The 22,190-nt window shown below is 47.5% G+C and overlaps 1 protein-coding gene across 2 annotated transcripts; it reads left to right on the forward strand.

Annotated features, from left to right (window-relative positions):
* The first annotated feature begins 590 nt into the window (after positions 1–590).
* RAB33A (RAB33A, member RAS oncogene family) lies at positions 591–11,854 on the forward strand. Of its 2 annotated transcripts, none has more exons than XM_032331511.1 (2): positions 591–1,695; positions 11,310–11,854. In XM_032331511.1, exons 1-2 carry the CDS (start codon positions 1,426–1,428, stop codon positions 11,763–11,765), a joined length of 726 nt encoding a protein of 241 aa, XP_032187402.1. In that variant the 5' UTR covers positions 591–1,425; the 3' UTR covers positions 11,766–11,854. The 2 variants fall into 2 exon arrangements, with proteins under 2 accessions (XP_032187402.1, XP_032187403.1); XM_032331512.1 differs by having other exon boundaries at positions 603–1,683.
* Positions 11,855–22,190: the final 10,336 nt, after the last annotated feature.

A 22,190-nucleotide genomic window follows, 5' to 3' on the forward strand; every position in this document is an offset into this window, starting at 1 on the left:
TCAAGAGAAGGAATGCAGGTCTGCACCAAGACGTGTGATGCTTAGTAAGCTTTGGGAAGCTGCCCCCTAATATCGTAAGAAAGTTCTGTTCATTTATCATCTTCCAAGCATAATCCAGGCTTCTGGCAAATTAGACCCAACCACTTTGCTCTACACTCAGTTGCAGAGGGGTGAACCCTCCTAGGGGTTTCCAATTCTTTTAGAAACTCCACCATTCTGGAAAGACTTATGATTATACGGACATTATATCCTATGGGAGACACTGTGAGGTTTATGCCATGTCCCAAGATCCCTCCACCTGGGTCTGTAACGGTTAGCCCCGGAAACAAGGTTCCCTTTGGCTGGCGCTGCCACCACCAGCTTCCCCCCTTCTCTTACCCCGCGTATGGCCGTCTCCGGCAGCGGGACTTCCCTATTGGCCAGCCAAACACAACCGACTGCGACAGCCAATGGAAGCCGCTCTCCTGAACATTCAGAGGATGGGTGCTCGTGGTGTGATGAGGGGAGGTTGGCGCCTGGCACGCGCCCCCCTACATCTGGCAAGTCGGTGACAGAGACAGTAACTCCCCCTACACACGCACACCCCGTGCCCCCAGCTCTGTCAGCTGGCGGGCCCCCACGGCCCACTGCGCGTCTTGGCAGCGCCCTCCCTGGCTCCTAGGGCGCGCGAGTGCACCTGCTTACTCAATAAGACAGAGCATCCCTTTATCCCAGGGCTTGGGAGGGGGCCGAGGAGGCGCGGGAGGTGAAAGAGGTATCTCTGCCCCTCCCCAGCCCGCGCCGAGTCGTGCCGCTTCGGGGCCGAAGTGCTCCAGAGATGCCTTAGGGTGCAGCTCTCTTTGTCTTCTCCAGCTGTGCTCCCTGCCCACTGACCCCGCGCGCTCCGAGACGTGGGGGCGGGGAGCCCGCAACCTATAAAATAAATGGGGGCAAGGAGAAAGGAAGACCTTCCCGGGGCGGCGTGTGCCGCTCTCCTCACCCCCTCCCTTCCCTCCTTAGGCTTCCTCCCTCCGGTGTGTCCCTGGGGTCCAGGCAGGGGAGGGTCTAGGCAAAGGCGCGGCGGCCGCGGCGGCGGGCGCTTGGGGAGCGCCAAAGGACCGCCCGCCCGAGCGTCCGGTCGAAGGGCGCAGGCAGGAGGAGGAGGCTCGCGGCCGGCCCACTCTCCTCCATCTCTCTCCCGCTCGCCGGCTTTTGTGAGCCGCAAGGAGGGTGCGCTGACGGAGGAGGGGGGCCTGGGGAGAGAGGCACCCCCTTCACGCGCGCGCGCGCACACGTTGCCGGCGCACGCACACACGCGCGGACATACAGTCACAGACACGCACACACACACGCACAAAGCTCGCTCGCCTCGAGCGCACTAACGTGGCCGTTTTCTTTGTGTGGAGCCCTCGAGGGGGGTTGGGGCCCGGGTCCGGTCCGGGGGAGATGGCGCAGCCCATCCTGGGCCATGGGAGCCTGCAGCCCGCCTCGTCCACTGGCCTGGCGTCCCTGGAGCTCGACTCGTCGCTGGACCAGTACGTGCAAATTCGCATCTTCAAAATCATCGTGATTGGGGACTCCAACGTGGGCAAGACCTGCCTGACCTTCCGCTTCTGCGGGGGGACCTTCCCGGACAAGACTGAGGCCACCATTGGTGTGGACTTCAGGGAGAAGACAGTGGAAATCGAGGGCGAGAAGATCAAGGTGATCCAGACGGTCAGGTCCGGGAAGGGAGGGATCTGGGAGGGGGCCTCGGCTGAGGCATCGCTCTGGTGGTTGTAAACGTCCAGCGCGTGGTTGTGTCGCGGCTGGCTGAGCCCAAGACCCTGGCAGCTCCTCAGATCCCCTTTCCCCTCTCTCAGTGGCCTGGTTCCCACCTCACCCGTTTTGGATTTTTTGTGGGTTTGTTGGGTTTGTTTGTTTTTGGTTTTTTTTTTAGGGCTGGCGGGAGTGGTTACACTCCTGCCCTTTGCCCCTGCCTGACATCTGCCACAGAAATATCTTGTCTGATACCATCCTCGACCCTGAGCCAGGAGCAGTGGCACCTGTGGGCAGAGGGAGACATGAGGCATCTCTTGGTTCTGGTCTGTGGGATGGATCCCAAAGCACTTTACACATCCTGAGGTCTCTTCTACCTCTTGGGTGCGAATGGGCTGTGAGAACCTACTTGGGCTTAGCCCTGAGGCATTAGAGAGGGGGAAAAGACAGAAATCCATAGTGAATGAGAACCCTTTATTTCAAAATAGAGCCCTGCGTAACACCACCAGCCCTGCATAACAAACTTGTTCTCTTGGAGCAGTCTCTCGCCAATGATATCTTCATTTGTCTGTGATACCTAATGAATGAACTGCTTCATTACTCATTCTGTTGGTATTGTCTTCAGCAGGCCTTTGTAAAAATGCAGAGCAACTTATCTGGAGGCCAAGGAAAAGTGTCTTGCTCCTCCCCCCTCATTAGTTTATTTATCAAGTAGGCTAAGTACATATATTCTTGTCTGACCATTTATGCTCACTTTAGTTCAGAAAAGGTAGAAACCCGATAGGACAGAAATAGTTCAATATGTAGAAATATTTCTATGTGCAGAAGGAGGACATGGCAAGGGCAGCTTCCTGTGACAGGAGAGCACAGGGGGCAGGATGATGGGCAGGAATGTACCTCAAAAGGCATTGGGTACTAAAGGCCAACTCCCCTAGGCCCACAGCTGGGCTTTTCTCAAGGCTATGGTCTGACCCTTTCAGGTGAAGTTCAGCATCCCTCCTGCTGGTCAAAGAGCCCAAATGACCCCAAGGCCCCTCTTCTGGGTGATGTGGAGAGAAGGGCTGAGTAGTATTAGGGAGAAGAATGAAGCCCTCTGAACTGTACATAGCTCTGGATTCCTTGATTATTAAAATGAATAATGTTTTATTTTATTATTATTATTTCTTGAATGAATGTGTTTTAAAATGGCTTCAGAGACTGGGCCAAGGCACTAGACGTCAAGAAGATGGGCAGCTCAGTCCTGGTAAGGGAGAGCTCTGGAGAACAAGTGAGTCCTAGGGTCAGGAAGATAGGGCACTGTTTTGAAATAGTGACCTTTTTGTCCCTTGCATTTTGAGGGGAATTGCTACATTTCCTAAGTCAAAAATAGCTATCTGTCTCTATCCTTTCCTAGGGCTCTTCTGTTGAGGTTTACTTCGTTTGGACTTTTTGTGGTGTGTCTAACTTCTTTCATGCAAGGTTGTGAGATTCTGGAATTTCTAAAACATGCCTTTTTAAAAAATCCAAAGTGGGAATATACTTACGGATGTGCTCTTAAACCCTCGAAGACCTTTACACTTAATGCTATTGCTTGCTTAAAATCAAGTGTCCCATTGAGGCAAAGAGTTTTCTGGATTTAAAAGAGAGGAAATAAAAAAAAAAAAGAGGGGAAATAAATCTACCTGAAATTCATATGGCAGAAAAAGGAAGTGTTCGGGAGTTTGGGGGAGGGAGGGAGGAGAGGAAATGGGAGGGAAAAACAAGTGGAAGAGGGCCACTGCCCAGTGGCCTTGGAGAGATTTTTAAGACTCCTTCCCTTCTAACACCCCAGTACTTAGCGAAACTGGATTTCACAGTCTTGGCCAAAGATCCCAGGCTTTTTCCCAGAGGGCAGAGCCTGTGACGGTGTGACTCACCAGAAACAGAGCTCAGCACAACACCATGTGCCGATAAGTGCTTAATACAGGCTTTTTTGGGAAGATGATATTTTCAAGAGGGCAGAGCCTTGTGACACTGCTCACAGAGGGGCCCTCCGAGTGCAGATTCTGAAGAAGCTCAGGGTACGGGTGGGGGCGGGGACGGGGTGACCCTGTCCCCTGTGAAGCTGTTGCAGCCGGGGCCCAAGGCAGCCGGGGAGAGCAGCATGTCCGTGGGAAGATGGCAGAGCGCAGCAGCTAGCACATGATCTAGAAAGGAGGAGATTTTGCCCCATACTCTGGCTGGCTTGGAGTTTTTCAGGGAACAAATGCTAAACCCCTGCTAGGAGGTGACTGTTAAAGCCTTTCCCATTTGGGGGGAGGGAGAGAAGTGCAGTGTGACAGGCTGACGTTGCCCGAGACCATAGCCAGAGATAGCCACAGGCCAAGGTGGAGAGGTCTCTGCTGGCTCTTCTTCGGCCCAGAGTGGGGTGTGGCCTCTACTGGGCTGCCTCCCCAGGTCCCAGCCTGTGCAGGGGGATGGGTGACTGAGTTATCGGATTAGGGGCTGCTCTCTTAATTACCAGAGCCATTTTTTAGGGCTTCAAATCCCCATTTGGTGTCTCCAGTCCATGGATCCCCACCCCCTTCTGATCACAATATTTATAATCCAGTGTTTCCTGGTTAACATGAACATCCAGGAAAGCTTCCAATGAGTACATAATAATACTACTAATAATAATAACAACAACTGCTATTTATTGACTAAACCAAGAGCCCCCGGCTAGGCGCTTTGCATGAACTGTCTAATTTGATCTTCACACCTGCCTTATGCAAATCAGACTTTTATTATCATTCCTATTTTATAGATGCGGAGACCAAAGGTAGGTTAAATACCTTGCCTAAAACGCACCTGGATCGGAGCTCCAGTCTTTGACCGCTGAGCCCAAGCACTTCTCTGTCTCACTACCGTGCTTTCCCTGGGACAGGGTCAGGATTTCTACATGGATTCAGAGCCCGTGCTCTTTACTGCTGCCCTCTGCTCTGGGGGGCGATCTCTGGCCCAGGGCGGTGTGCTCAGCTGGGGGTGGCAGGCGGGGCAACCAGCCTTGTGGGCTCCTGTAGGCCAGGGGCCCAGGGTTCTAGCCCTAGAACTGAGGAGCCTTCAAAACGTCTCCTTCAGCGCCACCCCAGATACCGAATTGAGTGCCTGGGTTTTACTTTCTGCACCTTGACTGTCTCCCTTTGTGGAGAATCAGAGAATGTCCAGAGATGGAAGAGACCTTAAAGAATCTCTAATCCGGGGCACCTGGGTGGCTCAGTGGGTTAAAGCCTCTACCTTCGGCTCAGGTCATGATCTCAGGGTCCTGGGATCGAGCCCCGCATCGGGCTCTCTGCTCAGCGGGGAGCCTGCTTCTCCCTTTCCCTCTGCCTTTCTGCCTGCTTGTGATCTCTCTCTCTGTCAAATAAATAAACAAAATCTTTAAAAAAAAAGAATTTCTAATCCAATGTCCTCAATTAACAGATAGGAAACGGAGGCTCAGAGAGGGAAAGTGACTTGCCCAAGATCACACAGGGACAGGCCTACTACTCAGGTCTCCCCATTCCCTGGCCAGTGCTCTTCTCTCGCAATGTGGGCTAGTCCCATGGTGTGCCCAACCCATGCAGTTACCTGTGACAGGAACACAGAGGGGCATGATGTAGGAAAGATCACAGCTCTTCCTGACATCAGCCTAGGAAGTGTGGAGGTGTTCCTCGACCCCTAAGGAAGAGTGGAGCTTCCTTTAATGACAGGATGTGTCCATCTCCTACAGGTTTAGCTCAATCATGCTGAGCTTGCCTCAGCTTAAAAGCACTGGAAAATGCCAAATAGGAGTGTGTGGGGGCTGGAATGGGGAGATAAGAGAGGGGAGGCTCACAACTAATTTTGGAGCCATTCTTTGTAAATTCTCATGGAATTTACCCATGCTTCTGGCTAGTTTGGTCTCCCCCCCCACTGCAACAGCTGGGCACCCCCTCTGCCCTAGCCCTCCAGATCAGGCAAACTGCAGGTAGCCATGGCCGTGGGCAGGTGCTGCCCAGGACTGCGGAGTCTCTTCCTCTGCTGAGCACTTGGACCAACACCTTCCCGTGTAACATTACTGAGTGGACGAAGGCTGAGCTAAGTGTTCCCTCCGAAGCTGCCTGCAGTCAGAATGACATCATGTCTTCCTTAGGGCTTCTGAACTTCCATCTTCTGCCAGTTCACTTAATGGCTAATTATCTATCAGTGTGTGTTTTTCTGTCTGCCTTGCTGCCTCTCCTGTGCGTGAGTTTCTCTTTGTCTCTCTCCTCCTTTGCCATTCTCTGCGGCACTCTCTTGTGTGAATGGGTGTGTATCTTAGATGCAGATGGGACAGTCCAGCTAGTTCAAAAAAGATTTGTTTTAGACTTTTCCCATCATCCACTCGGGCATCCTCCAAAGGTTACAGATGTATTTGTCTCCCTTTTTCTACTTCTACCCTCCCCCACTGGCCTCCAACAAAAGGACATTCATGCCTCATCTATAGAAAGATGCCAGATATGTTCCCCAGGGAAAAGAAATACCCATGTCAGCTACGAGAACGTGCAGGGGTGGGGGACTTGCTGAAACTTGCTCAGGCAGCGATAGCCCCAGGAAAATGGTTTAAAAGACTAGATTTATCTTTGGCAGCTCCCCACACTGCGCCCCTCGACCCTCCTCCAACACCGCTGTCACTTGGGGCCTGTCCCCAGCCACCCTTGGCATGTTGCTAGCATTACTCTCTTCTCCCCCTCCCAAGTGGCTGCCTTTGCTTTGGCTCTAGCCAGTCATCAAGAAACCAAACTTACTGTGCTTTCCAGGAGGAGAACAGTGGATCCAAGGACTGGTGCCACTAGGATGGCCAGTGGTCTTCTGAGACAATGGCAACAACTGGCACTTGCAGAACGCTTGTATTTTGCAAACGCTCTTTCTTGTGTGTTAATTTGCCTAGTCATTTACTCCACTACTAAGTAAAGGAGGTGGAAGCCAGGTCTCTCAATTCCAAGGCTACTGCTGCTGCATTTCCCATAGCACCTGCTCAATTAGTTGTCAGACCAGACTTGGTTTCGGGCCAGGGAGGAAGGGAGAATGTGTATCAGGCATTGTGTCTTGTACTTACAAGCAACACTAATCCTTACAGCATCTCCACAAGACTGCTGAGGTTATCCTTAGTTTGCAAGGGAGGACACTGAAGATAGAGTAACTTGGCTAAGGACACTTGACTAGTAATAGCATGTGACTGTGCTGAGGTTTGTACCCAAGTTGGTTTGCCTCCACTACGCCCCCACTAGACCTTGGAGAGGACAGAAGATGGGGAGCAGTGTGTGGCTAAGGGGCAGTCAGCACCCCTGGCTACTGTGCAGACACAGTGCCCACAGGAAAGGAAGAATGGACGAGAGGAGTACCCCCTGGGAAGCATAAGGAGATGCTTTCACTGTCTGGCAGGGATGGGAGGTTTGGGAGGATGCTAAGAATGGGGACACCAAATCCCCAAACAAAATGAGGTCATTTGTGTGCAGCCGTCCGGCTGCTGTGCTCTCTCTCTGTGATTGATGGTTCTGAGGCCACACCATCCATTCCGAATTTCTGCTGGGAGCAGCCTGCTAACTGGCTCACTGCTGGCCATAGACAGGGGTGCAGAGAACTTTAGGGTGGGGTTTACAAGGAGGTGGAGGGGGAGCAGTGCTCTAGTTTAAATTCTGAGCCTCCAAACGAAAGCTTCAGGGCTCCCCATGGCATTGGAAAGGTGAGGGAGGTCTATAGCAGAAAGGGTCTTCCCCGCAGCTCCGGCAGTTCGGATGGGGTATACAATTCTGGAGCCAAAGAAAAGCCAAACAGCCAACCTACTCAGCCCCAAACACCTCACACACGCCCACCCGTGTTCCTGCTAGTGGCAGGTATTTTTAGAGTTCTGAGCTCATGGTGTTAAAGCATCTGCCACATGCCTGAGGGCTGGTGGGGATTCAGCCTTACTCAGAGGCAGGAGTTAGGACTACTGGAGGGTGGGGGTGGGGCTCGGGAGCCAAGTGGTAATGATATTCTTGTGCTATACCCGCTCTCTTCCCACTGACCTCTAGTCCTTTCCTGGCCCGCTCTCCCTTTCTCCCTGCTCAGAGCACTGGCAAGGTGGAAGAAATGAAATCTTTTCTGTCTCTGCTTTCTGACGCAAATCAGTGTTCAAGGACCTGTTTTTCTGCTTAACCAAAGTCGAATGTTCTCTCTGAAATCACCTTGGCAGATATGTGGTTTTGGTGGCTCAGGCCAGTACTGCTTTTTGATGATGATTATGATGAGGACGACGATGATGATGATGGTGATGGCAACAATGGTGACAAGTGATCTGATGCAGAAAAACAAGTTTGGGTGCAGAAATGCCAAGAGCACTGATGAAATAACTAGAGAACAAATAATATATTCTAAGTGGTGTGTTACCGGGGTGCCAGGGTGGCTCAGTCGGTTAAGCATCAGCCTTTGGCTCAGGTTATGATCTTGGGGTCCTGGGACTGAGGCCTGTGTCAGGCTCCCTGTTCAGCAGAGAGCCTGCTTCTCCCCCCACCCCGCTGCTTGTTCTCTCCCCACCCCCAGTAAATAAATAAAATCTTTTAAAAAAATAAATGGTGTGGTACAGACTCAAAGTGCAATAGAAAGTTTTAAGAAAAGAAAATTAAAGTTGGAGAAAAGTGGAGTTTTAGGAAGAAGGCAGATGTGAGCTAAGCCTTGAAGGATGAGTGAGATGCAGGGCAATGAGGTGGTGCCCAGTTTCTGTTGGGGAAGGACAGACTAGCACGAGGGAATGAACTGGGTGTAGCCCAACAGTCCGAAACCAGGCTGGATGGGGCCAAATTATGATGGAGATTTTTCCAATTGATGCCTCGTGCAGAAGAGGGCTGTCATGGTTTCCTGAAGAGGGGGATGCCATGCTTATAGGAGCAGGGTTTTAGGAAGGCTAGTTTGGAAGCAGTATGTAAGCAGCACTGGAGTGGAGACTTCTAGACCCCAAAAGACTCTGCCGCAGACCAGCAGTGAGGAAAGGAGGGTCTGGCCTAGGGACATGAAAATCAAAATAAAATGAGAGAATTTGACAATCATGCCAAAGGAATGTGGCAGTCATGTCCCTAGAGATGAAGGGGAGCCTGGACAATGAAAACTGGTGTTCAAAATGATGAGGACTCTGGGGCCCTGCAAGATCTTCATTCAGCAAAGAGATTCAATTATATTTACCAGATACTGACTGACTGACTGCTAACTCCAAATAAAGGCTATCCTTGGTTTTAAGAGCTGTAGTAGTCAATTAGTGACCACAACCCAATTCTCTTTAATAACTGAGAATTATATAGGGCCTTGGGACCACCATTCTGAGTATGAAGTTCTCTTGTCCAAGACTTTGGATGTACAAGGGAAATAGATGGGGCTGAATGTGTGTCGATTCGAGGGTATCCCTTGGGAGCTGCATCTTTGGAAACTTCATTACTGATATAAGCATTTTTCCTTCATAATTTGGCCTTCATCCCAAAAGCTGAGAGGCAGAAGAAAAATCCAGTGAACTAAATTACCTTTTATATACCAAACAATAAGCTAAAATAAGCTAAGAGGTGAGATTTTTAACACTAACTTTAAAAAGTCATGCAAAAAATGCAAGACAAAGTGATATACGTTTTTAGTAGAAAATTTGGAAAATACAAAAAAAATACCATTTATCGCCGATGGCCCATAAATACCCATTAATCTCCTGGTAAGTACACTTCCAGTCTTTCCTAGGCATATGTCTATATTTAATATTTTTTCTGAAAAACTGGAACCATAGTAAATGGAAACTTCGTATCCTGCTTTTTTCATTCCTGATATTTTATGAGAATTTCCACCATTTATTCCTTGAAAACATAATTTTTAATGTCTGCATAATGGTCCATTGTATAGATATGTACATACACTTTAGCTATTCTCTTACTGAGCTTTTAGGTTATTTCCTGTTTTTTATTTTTTATTTTTATTTTTTTTTAAAGATTTTTTTTTTATTTATTTGACAGAGAGAGATCACAAGTAGGCAGAGAGGCAGGCAGAGAGAGAGAGGAGGAAGCAGGCTCCCTGCTGAGCAGAGAGCCCGATGCAGGACTCGATCCCAGGACCCTGAGATCATGATCTGAGCCGAAGGCAGCGGCTTTACCCACTGAGCCACCCAGGTGCCCCTATTTCCTGTTTTTTAAAAAGTATAAATAATACTGCAGTTAAGACTTTTGTACAGAATTTTGACCACATCTCTGCTATTTCATATAGATATCTGGAAGTGAGATTATAGGCTTGAAGAATTTTGAGTATTTTTAAGGTTCTGGATAATATGGCCAAGTTGCCCTCCAGAAAAGTTCACCAATTTACACTCATTTTTTCAAATAAAAGCCTTAAGATTTAACAAAAAAATTATTTATTTATTTATTTATTTGACACACACAGAGAGAATACAAGCTGGGGGAGAAGCAGGGTCCCACTGAGCAAGGAGCCTGACATGGGGCTCAATCCCAGGACCCTGGGATCATAACCTGAGTCAAAGACAGATGCTTAAACAACAGATACTTAACCGACTGAGCCACCCAGGTGCCCTAAGATTTTTTGACTCAAGATTTTCAACCAGAACTATTTATTTATTTATTTATTTATTTGATAGAAAGATCACAAGTAGGCAGAGAGGCAGGCAGAGAGGGGGGGGGGGAAGAAGACTCCCTGCTGAGCAGAGAACCTGATGTGGGGCTTGATCCCAGAATCCTGGGATCATGACCTGAGCTGAAGGCAGAGGCTTTAACCCACTGAGCCACCCAGGCGCCCCTCAACTAGAACTTTTTTTTTTTTTTAAAGATTTTATTTATTTATTTGACAGACAGAGATCACAAGTAGGTAGAGAGGCAGCCAGAGAGAGAGAGAGGAGGAAGCAGGCTTTCTGCAGAGCAGACAGCCCGACGTGGGGCTCGATCCCAGGACACTGGGATTCTGACCTGAGCCGAAGGCAGAGGCTTTAACCCACTGAGCCACCCAGGCGCCCCTCAACTAGAACTTTTAAGAAAAATTTTATAAACCCTGAGAGAAACTTCTCTCTACACTTTGATATGTCCACTCTGCCAGTCTGTGTCAGGGCTTCTCACCACATTTTTGTTTTTTAAAGATTTTTATTTGTCAGAGAGAGAGAGAGAACGAGCAAGTGCACCAAGCAGGGGAAGCAGCACGCAGAGGGAGAAGCAGACTCCCTCCTGAGCAAGAAGCCGAACTCCAGATTCATCCCAGGACTCTGGGATCATGACCCGAGCTGAAGGCAGACACTTAACTGACTGAGCCACCCAGGCGTCCCTCTTACCAGGTTTAAGATAACAGAATCGGGGGCACCTGGGTGGCTCAGTTGGTTAAAGCCTCTGCCTTCAGCTCAGGTCATGATCCTGGGGTCCTGGGATCGAGCCCCGCATCGGGCTCTCTGCTCTGCAAGCAGCCTGTTTCTTCCTCTCTCTCTGCCTGCCTCTCTGCCTACTTGGGATCTCTGTCTGTCAAATAAATAAATAAAATCTTAAAAAAATAAAAAGATAACAGAATCGAGTTTTCTTCTATGTATTCTTGTTTTCTTTACTGACTCCACATATGGGTTTTGTATCTTCCAGGTTCAGGTGTGGGACACAGCAGGTCAGGAACGCTTCCGCAAAAGCATGGTCGAGCATTACTACCGCAATGTGCATGCAGTGGTCTTCGTCTATGACGTCACCAAGATGACATCCTTCACCAACCTCAAGATGTGGATCCAAGAATGCAATGGGCATGCTGTGCCCCCACTAGTCCCCAAAGTGCTTGTGGGAAACAAGTGTGACTTGAGGGAACAGATCCAGGTGCCCTCCAACTTAGCCCTGAAATTTGCCGATGCCCACAACATGCTCTTGTTTGAGACTTCAGCCAAGGACCCCAAAGAGAGCCAGAATGTGGAGTCAATTTTCATGTGCCTGGCTTGCCGATTAAAGGCTCAGAAATCCCTGCTCTATCGTGATGCTGAGAGGCAGCAGGGGAAGGTGCAGAAACTGGAGTTCCCACAGGAAGCTAACAGTAAGACTTCCTGTCCCTGTTGAAACCAAATGGTGTAAATACAAGATCCATCATTACTGGAGATTTTTCTTTCCCTTTTTTTCCGTGCCCACATAACGCTGACACCTGCTTGTTTCCATACAAATTGATATTAAAATAAAATTTGTATAGATTATCACATGCCTTCATGTCTTGCTTTCCTCCAGGAAGACATTTTTGACTGTGCTGAGTAGAAGAGCAGCCCGCCCTCCTAGATAAATAAATATTTCCTAGGTTGCCTGGATGTCGAGAGTAGGTGGCTCTCTCCTTATCTCCCAAAGCTTAAAAATAAAAAGTATAGATTTCCCAAGGGGCTCAGTTGCTTCCAAAGTAGTTAAATCCTGCTTCTCATATTTTACCACACAGTCTCTGACACCCGGAGTGGTATTTCTTGAAGAGGGCAGGGCTCAAGCCAACAATCTGTTATGCCCCCAGATCCGTGCTGGGCGCTATGGAGGAAACAACAAGAAAAGGATTTGTCCCTATGTTCAAAAACCCTCTGATCTTGTGGGAAAAGACACGAACTACTTGTGAACAAAAATTAGACAATGACCTCACCAAGTTCGAGTCTGTGCTCTGGGAATTGAGAGCGTTATGTATTCAGCATTAGGAAGGAGTCACTGAAAAATAACTGACCTTATTTTGTATATTGAGTAAAATGTTGCATTTGGATTGGTAAAGAGGAGGGGACTGGGACAAAGTAGGGAGGCCAGAATGACCTTGGGGGTTGAGTGAAAGGACAAGAGCTGAGCACCCTTAGTGGGGAGCTAAGGGTGAGGAAGCCTACACAAGATTCAGGACAGTTTGTTGCTCTTTGAGTCACTGGGAGTTTTTGGTGGCTTTCCAGCAGGAGTCCTGTAGGTTATTTCCAGAATGTCGGGTCCTATGGATGTGAAAGCCCCTTGTCCAATTGTTAAAGCAACTAAGAGTGGCTATGAAGGCATAGCTACCATAGCCCCAGGTAGATTTTGTTGTTTCAGGGGTGCTCCGTAAGGCTCCTCTCTTGTCAGAAGCCCACAGAAAAGAGGGTCCGAGGCTGACAGCCCCCAAGCACTTTCCTCTGGTAGGTGAATTCAGATCTGTCTCCCGTCCGCCTTCCCGTCAGCCCAGTGAAAGTTAATACATACCAGATGCACTTCCCACCCAAATAAGTAGGCTGCCTCATCTTGCCTAGTTGTCGCTACAATGCTCTTCCTCCAGAGGTGGCTAAATCCCCACCCCATCTCCATCCCAGTCCCCACCTGGCCTGAGGCTAAGCCCCCAGTCTAGTTTTCATCACTTGGCTTCTGCCTGGATCCATCTTTGGAGCCTGCCTTGTACCCTGGTTAGGGCTGTGTTTTCTTACTAGTTGTCCCTACCCAATGCCCTACCCTGGAATCTCACCCAAGGGGCTGGGAGCCTGTTGTCTGTTGGCGAACTGCCTGCTGAAAACCCTGTTGCTATGCTTCTCCCCAACAGAATAGCCTTGGGTCTTGTCTCAGACTTCGGATACTGGCTCCTTACCCAGGACTGCTCTTGTGGTGTCTTTTGGCTCCTGACTTGGCTGCAGGGCTGGGCCATCTCTCAGTGGCCGCAGGTACACTTGTCCATTCTAGTGGGTTGACATTTCAGTCTGGGTCCTGACCTGTGTTGGTCAAGGACCTTCTTTGCTGTAACAGGGACAAATAACATTCCAAGTCCTCTAACCAGGATTGCCTCTTCTAGACCTGAATTGCCTCTGACACCTTTTAGGCATTCAACAAACATGTATTGAGCATCTACTATAAGCCAGCGTGCTAAGCCCTTGGGATATGTAGATGAACAATATAAAATCCTGCTCTCGGGCACCTGGGTGGCTCAGTGGGTTAAGCCTCTGCCTTTGGCTCTGGTCATGATCTCAGGGTCCTGGGATCGAGTCCCGCATCGGGCTCTCTGCTCAGCAGGGAGCCTGCTTCCCTTCCTCTCTCTCTGCCTACTTGTGATCTTTCTCTATCAAATAAATAAATAAAATCTTAAAAAAAAACCTGCTCTCATAAAGGAGGTAGATCCTAAAAAAGAAATGAGATCCATAATGAGAGAATTTGAGAGTAATAAGGAGTCTGAGGGCCATAAAATAGGGTAAGTGGACAGAAAGTGAGGAAGGGGGCGGGAGGGCAATGCATTAGACAAAGTGAACACAAAAGATACCTTTGCGGTGATAACGTTTGAGCGGAGACCCAAATGAAGAAAAGCAACCAGGAATGAGGTCAGAAAGAGAACCCTAAGCAGAGGAAAGAGCAAATGCCGAGGCCCTGAGGCAGAAGTGAGGTTGGCATGTTTGAGGAACAGCAAAGAGGCTAGTGTGAGCAAGGGGGAAAATACGGGAGGTGAGGTTGAGAAGTAGGTAAGGCCAGATCTATTGGCTGGGATTTTATTTCAGTGCAGTGGGAAGCCAGTGGAAAGTTTTAGCATAATCTAGACCCAGTAACCTTTGGAAAGATTCAGCAGGCTTGCTGGCCAGCAAGAAAGAGGGAAAAGCCTCTACTTTTCTGGGCCCCTCTGAGAGGAATAGACACCCTTCATAACTCCTGACTGTGCGCCTCAAGGGCTGTCATTTCCATGCTGGCTGGCCCCCCTCTTAAAAAACCAGACTCTGAACTTTCCCGAGACTATCATCTTTTGGTCCTGCCAAGGCTCTGGTAATTTAGCTGGAGGCACTCACTGATCCAACCTGGCTCTGTCCTCTGAGCCTCACCTACATGATCCTGCCCTTTCCTGCAGTAATGACTGTGCTCTCCCCCAGGTACCTGGGAACAGAGAATCCTGAGAATCTCCAGGCTTCACCCAGTCTCCTAGCCCTAGAATTTTCTGCTGGCATCAGCAGGGTGCACAATGGTGCTCAGGCCTCCATCAGATTGAGCAAAAGGATTTGGGGATGGGCTGTTCTCAGAATGCAACCAGAGGGAGGGGACTCAGGAGGCCAGAGAACCGTGACACCCTTGTTGTTGTGAGGGTGATGAGGAGCAGAGAGAATCAAGTAAAGTGAGGTGCTTCCAGGCCTCGCATCCAGCCTCATTATGTCTCTGGAATGATCCATGACGGCCAGGATGTCTCCTGTACAGCTCTTCTTTACTTTTCGGAGCTATGCCCTTGAGTCTTCACCTGTGTAACAGAGACAGGACCCAGAGTAATAACTACCAACATTTGAATGCCTATTGTATGCTGGGCCCTGTGCTAAAACACTACGTTCCTTCACTAGCTCATTTAATGCTCCCTCGACCCTATGAGGTGGGGATAATTATTTCCTTTTTACATATATGAATATAGATGTGCTGACAGATGTAGTGACTTGTCCAATATAGTAAGAGTGGCAAAGCGAGATCTGTCTTAAGTATAGGTTCTTTCTATGATATTATACTCTTTCTAGCCAGTTCCAAGCTCCAGAATCCTTGCAGAGATTGCGGGTTCACTCTAGCTGGTCCCACTGACCCATGGGGGTTTGGCAAGCAGGTCATTCAATATCTAAGAGGGAACATTCCTCCTTGAATGGGATGTGCCGACCAGGTCTCTGCAAGAAGCCCAAGTGGCTGGTGGAATTGTCAGCTCTGAGCCAAAGAAGTCCCAAGATAGCCCTGCCTTGGACAAGAGCTGGGAACCACACGGCAGCTGGATTCTGCTGCTCAGTCTTTGGGGCTGCAGGGTATTGTCACTGGTCCCCTACCCCCAGAACTATCCCTCTCCCAGTATCTGTGCATTTGCTCAGGCCCCCAGATTCAGCCTGATGACTTGCTTTGGCCAAGTTCAATGAAGTTGAGGACTATCTCAGTGGGATCCTTTAGTCAGGGGGCCCAAGAGAAGATGCTGCTCTGAGCACCACCACCTAGAGCAGTGGCCAGGAGGGATACCCAGCCCAGAATAGCTGGAGAAGCCCAACCTGCGTGTGGGGTGCGGATGGAGGGTACAGAGATGTGCTGAGAGCTCCCTGGATCACAAGGCTTAGCTTCTCTAGCAACTTCAAGTGGCAGGTGCAGAAAGAGGTCAGTGATTATCCTCTTTTAACACCTGAGGGGACAGTTACTGCTTTAACTTACAGGCTCTCCTCCACTCACCATCCCTCATGCCCACACTGGGAGAGGCCTTGTTTTCTCTGGAAGGTCTGGCCTAGACTGCACTAGTTTCAGATCTTCTTCTGACTCCAAGTCCCCTTGAATATCCATGACCCTAACAACTGGTGCTGGGGCAGCAGGACCGAGATAAGGGTCCCAGAAATTCCCTTACATTAGCAACTCCCAAATACAGGCTCATAGCTAACTGCATGAACACACTTGGCAAATTGTTAAAATGCAGATTCCCGGGATACTAGCTACAGACACTTTGATCTACTGGATCTCAGGGCAGGGCTCAGGAATGTCCATGATTGCTTCTCATGGGCCTCCTAGGTCTCTTCTTTCTGGCCCATATTCTCTCTCTGTGGGTATCTGGGTGTCCCCAAGGTTTCCTGATGAATTCTCAAATCAGAAACTGCCTTTCCCAAGCCAGAACTTCAAAACTAGTCATCTGGGCTACCACAGAACCCAGCCGCTCTGAGGACCACTCCATACAAGACACAGATTGATAATTCAATAGAAACTGCACGTCTGCTGTGTGCCCTCTGCTGGTTAAAATTCATGAAGCTTGAAAAGTGTATACCAGTAGGAGCTTTTCTGACTGGTACTGACCATTTCTTTGGTTGGAAGCCCATACAGAAGGAGCTAATCCTGGTCCCAGTCTGGGCACTTAGACACCTGAAACTAGAAGGGTTACTAATTAAAAAAAATAGCTTTATTGAGGTATAAGTGATATATAAAAAAACTGAACTTAATTTATACATTGTAATGAGTCTGAGCATAGGCATACCCATAAAATCATTACCACAACCAAGGTAATAAACATATCCATCACCTCCAAGTTTCTTTGTGCCCTTATTTTTTGTGTGTGTGGTAAGAATGCCTAAAATTTGTTAGGAGGGGAGATCTCATGTTAAGGGTTACTCTACAAAATAAGCTACCTCTACCGAAACTAGGGCTCACCTCTCCCAAGGGAAATCTGCAGACCCTGGTAGGAACTACTAGCATGGCAGCAAGGAGGAAGAAGAGACATTGCAAAGCACCTCACCTTCCCAGGGAGCTAGATTTTAAAGCTGGGTGGTTAAGGAACCCTGAGAGTCGTAGAAGATACCATTGAGGGCACAAGAATATTCCTCTACACCAGCTGAAATGCACCTCAGGACCTGAGCTGACTCTATAGCTGGTACTTAATCCCTTTCCTAGTGATAAAGTAAGTACTGTGACTCTTTGCATTTAATTTTAAAGTACTGGAGGAAGCTTCAGGTAAAAGAATGGATAAGAAATGTGGCCCACCTGATCCTTACCCACCAATCCCAGATGGAAATCCCAATGCTTCAGATAAAGAGGATGCACCCCAGGTATTGTGATTTTGCCTATCCTTCCAGGGAGGTCATTAGATGGGAAGAATATCAGACCTAGCCTAGTTTCCAACCTCTATTCCTCCAACTGAAATAACAGAATTATAAATGGCAGCTAATCTTTTTTAAAAAAGATTTTATTCATTTATTTGATGGAAAGAGAGATCACAAGTAGGCAGAGAGGCAGGCAGAGAGAGAGGAGGAAGCAGGCTCCCCGCTGAGCAGAGAGCCTGACACGGGGCACGATCCCAGGACCCTGAGATCATGACCTGAGCCAAAAGCAGGGGCTGAACCCACTGAGCCACCCAGGTGCCCCATGGCAACTAACTTTTTAAAAAAAGATTTTATTTGAGACTGTGAGAGAGACAGATCATGAGGAGAGGGGAGGGGCAGAGGGAGAAAGAAACTCCCCACTGAGCAGGGAACCCAATGTGGGACTCGATCCCAGGACCCTGGGATCATGACCTCAGCCAAAGACAGATGCTTAACTGACTGAGCCACCCTGGTGCCCAACATTGTTTACTATACACCAAGTACTCAGTTATGTGCTTAACATGGACTATCATATGTAATCCTCACAATAAGCTGTGAAGCATGGGATGATCAAAGTAGCTTGCCCAGGGTCACAATGCTGCCCATGGTTAGAGCAGGGTATGACCAAGATCTGTCTAACTGCAGAGCTAGTCACAATGCTAACTTCTCTTATTCTTTTCTATTTCTCTCAAGCTCAAGAGGAGGGTGTGTTCCTAAGCCTGGGACTAAGGGCTTCACCCCTGCTCCATTTAGGACTAAGTAGATGAGTTGGGAGTTGATGTTAGATGCCAGGTCTTGAACTGGTTTAATCACTATTTGCTCAGGTAAAGGCCCGGAACCTGGGGACAGGGACTAAGTAGGTAACCAAGGACCAAACTCTCCTCCTAGGATGGAAGGGCAGGATAGGGAGAAGAAAAGATTAGGAATGGGCTGGCTCTAACAATTGCAACTGTTTTCGTTCAAAAGAGGTATTTTAGAAGAGCTTCCTGCACCATTTGAAATGGGAAGAAACGACCCCTAAGATGCTTTCCAGTTTTCCATTCCTGTGAACAACAGTGTGATCACGCATTAACTTTTTTTCAACGTCCACATGTATCTTAAGCCACCTATGAAAATAATGCAGTTTTAGGCCTCCGAATAAGGATTGCCTATCTGTCCACAGATCAGAAGTCAGCTTTGAAATCGTGCATATCTTTTGTTAATGAAAATGCTCAGATTTGACTAAACTGGGGCAGGGAGGATCGTGTTTCTGTGATATGAACAAGTCAGTACTTCCTGATACTATTTTCAGAATGACAACTTTTAAAATCACTTCACACTGTGGTCTTTAGGACATTTGATTTAATCAATAAAACAACTGATTAAATAGCCTAGTTTTCTGAGCTTGAGACATTTACTGATTCACTCAAAAATTCTTATGCTACAGGGGTGCTTGGGTGGCTCAGTTGGCTGGGCATCCCACTCTTGGTTTCAGCTCAGGTCACGACCTGGGGGTTGTGGGACTGAGCCTGGCATCAGGCTTCATGCTCAGCAAGGAGTCGGCCTGTGCGTCTCCCTCTCCCTCCTCTGCCCCTCCCCTCCACTTGCATGTATGTGCACTCTCGCTCTCAAATAAATAAATAAACCTTAAAATAATTCGTATGCTCCAAGGCTCTGAAGATTTGCTAGATACAATTATCCCACTCTATTCTCAAAAATTTTATGAAGAAAAGAAGCCTGTACAACTTAAATGTTCCTTCTACATTATAATTAATTTAGTCAGGTAGATATACTGGAGAAGATGGAAAGTGGGAAGGAGATAAGGGGCAAACAGGGCAATTGCAAGACTGAGTAACAGTATCTTTAACCTCTGAAAAAAAGGAAACTTCTTAATCATTTCAAAGTCCTACCAAAAAAAAGGCCACTTTTCTGTTGGTATCTACAATTACACTTTCCCGCAGAATTAATAGTATTGGACAAGTAGCCGAGATTCCTGGAAATGAATTCCTGGTAATGATTACTAAAAAGCCTCCCATAAGGAAAGGATTCTCTAATCCCAAAAGAAAGCAGACTGGACTCTAAACTAGTTCTCAACAAGGCACTGTCACTTCATAGCCTTTATGCAGAACTACACTCATTTCCAAGGTTGGAGAATGATACCACTTGTAACTGAGGTGCTGTGATAGAACAGCCTCCACCCAGCAGCTCAGGGAAATGACTGCAAGACCTGGGTACAGAACACAAAGTTCCAGATAACCACAGTGCGGATGGACTGCCAGGAAAACGGTCAAGATTTCACTGACGAGTCGCTTCCAGGGTCTACTCTCAGCAGAGGTAATAGCAGTAACAGCAACGAAGGCAGGAAGAGCCGCAGGAAGAGCACGAACATGAGTGGAAGTGGTGGCAGCAGCAGCATTTATCAAATGCCTACTTTTTGTCAAGCCAGTGCCAAATCCTACGCACACATACACACACTCTAATTGTTATAGCAAACTTGTGAGGAAGTCGTCATTACAGACCTTTTGCTGATGAGAAAGCTGAGGCTCGAGGTTATTTGAGGCTACACGACTGGTTAGACATAAAATCGGGATTTAAACCCAAGACTGTCTTATTTCAAGGCTTAGCTCTATGTACACGAGAATACATCACAGCAGTATGGATAAATTGGCATTTTTAGTGTGAAGGATTACAAACAATAGAAGAGATACACCTTAGCCTCTCTCAGTTTGTTGAGGACAGCAAGCTTTTTGGGGGTGGGGGCAGGGAGTCAAAAAATAAAGTGACAGGAGGCTGCAGAAGGACCTCAAAATCAGAGAAGTGAGGTGTATGAGTGTGAGGCAAACCATGATGTGGTCAAGGAAAAGGCAGGATAATTTAGGGAAATTACCTTAATACTATTTAAAAAGGCAGTTATGACTCAAGCGAACCTAGGAGCATTCATAGACATTTCATAAAAATGGAATTCTGGTGAGCTTGAGACATGACAAATCTAATGGTATGCCGACCTGTAGTACGATGTGCTTCACCAATGACTCTCCAGAAAGACACCGTGGGTCAAGGAAAGGAAGATTACCAGAAATGACTGTAGAAATGTCATAATGAAAATCAGGGTGGCGGTGTCTGGGTGGCTCACTTGGTTAAACATCTGACTCTTGATTTCAGCTGGGGTTGTGGTCTCAGGGTTGTTAAGATTGAGCCCTGCCTCCAGCTCCATATTCGCAGTGTGTGTGCTTGGGATCCCCTCTCCTTCTCCCTCCCCCTGCTCTTGCACACTTGCTCTCTCTATAAATTAAATGAATGAATGAATGAATAAAAGAAAAATAGGGTGAATAGACCTATTCTATCTGAATAAAATGAAAACAAAAATAAAATCAGGAAGGGTGGTAATGAACTAACAGCAATAGTTTAACCACGGTGATGATTCCTACGTGCCAATCACCATTCCAACTGCTAAACACACACTATGAAATCATTTAATTCCCTCAGCCCTATGAGTAGGCGCTGTCATTTGCATTTTTACAAATGAGACACAGAGCTCAAAGTCACATGCATTTAGTCATTGGTAGGGTAGGAACCCCACGCACCTAGGCAGTCTGCTGCAGAGCCTGGACTCATAGCTCCCCCCAACCACACTGCCCCTTGAAGGTATAGGGAGGGTTTACTCTGAAGTCCAGTATTGAAGCTCAAAATCTTAGTATCAAGGAAGATCTTTTGAAGCAGTTTAAGCAGCAAGTAAACTTTACAGAGTAAGAAACTCCTTAATAATAGGCTGAAGATAGTAATGGTTTCAAGAAAAGTAGGCGAGTAGGTGGATAGATAAGCTAAACATAAGTTGTAGAGAGAAGCTAGACATTATTACGGTAAGAGTCTGAAGCTTCTGGAGTTTAAAATGATGTAAGATGACAATGCCCTCCAACACAAATTACTGGTCTGTTCCAGTTACGTATTTCTGAGGTCTTACAGACATAAAAATGAGCACATGATTTTTTTCCTGATATGATTTCTAAGACTATGAAAATGGATATTACTAGCCTCCAGCTACATATGCCACCTTACAAATGACTCATGAACATGAATGAAATGTCTAGAAGTTCATCTTAGTCAACGCCCTCATTCAACTATTTTTTGTTTTTCAATTCAGAAAATCAGACAATAATTAATCTAGGTCAGCATTCTCTACATTCTATCTTCTGGAGATGAAGGCTTAGAAGTTATTAAGTGACGGGGGTGGGGGTGGGAATTCCAGGATCCAGTAAGTGCTCACTAAATTCTCCTAGAGAACCAAAGACCACATGTAGCTTGAACAATCCCATAATAAAGAATCTATGCAACTGTAATCCAGTATTTCCTACATTTATTTGGCCATGGCACCTTTATACTGCAGACTATTTACAAATTATGGACATTCATTCCAGATCTAGATACTTTCTTTTGGACAAATAGAAGAGTGTTACTTTTATAAGAGTCCAGGAGGGGAGTTAACCATGGCTAGGAGTAATTGGGATATTTTGTTCTCTCAATGTTGAAAGAGTCCCTGTTTCTGCTCTTGGGGATAGTCGTATGTGGCACTCTGAATTCATTTTCTCCTAACAATTTATACCAGCCACTCCTTAGTCTCCTCTCCTGATTTCCTCTCATTTCTCTAACCTCTTATTGTTAGCATGACCTGGAGCTCGGTCTGTGAAGCTCGGTCTTTTGTCTATCCCTGTTCTATTCCTTGGTGATCTCATAGTCCTGTGACTCTTTAATAAATTTAAAGGTTACTGACAGCCTGGACTTCTCTAAACTCCAAACTCACACATCAGGATGTCTGGGACATTCCCACTAGGATATCTGTCAGGCAACCCAAATGCTAACGTGTCCCAAATCAAAGTCCTCGTTTTTCCTCCCAAATCTACTCTTCCTTTAGTCTTCTCCATTTCAGTTAATAACATCACCTTTCCAGTTGCTAAGGCTAATGACTGTGCCGTCCACAACACTTTTTCTCCAATACTTC

This window comes from Mustela erminea, chromosome X, assembly GCF_009829155.1.
Source record: "Mustela erminea isolate mMusErm1 chromosome X, mMusErm1.Pri, whole genome shotgun sequence".
Classification (NCBI taxonomy): Eukaryota; Metazoa; Chordata; class Mammalia; order Carnivora; family Mustelidae; genus Mustela; species Mustela erminea.

Excerpts from the sequence above, each read along its gene's own strand:
- RAB33A (XM_032331511.1), top strand. The coding sequence starts at position 1,426 with ATGGCGCAGCCCATCCTGGGCCATGGGAGCCTGCAGCCCGCCTCGTCC. Across the intron at positions 1,696-11,309 it reads AGATCAAGGTGATCCAGACG|GTTCAGGTGTGGGACACAGC; the intron begins GTCAGGTCCGGG and ends TGTATCTTCCAG.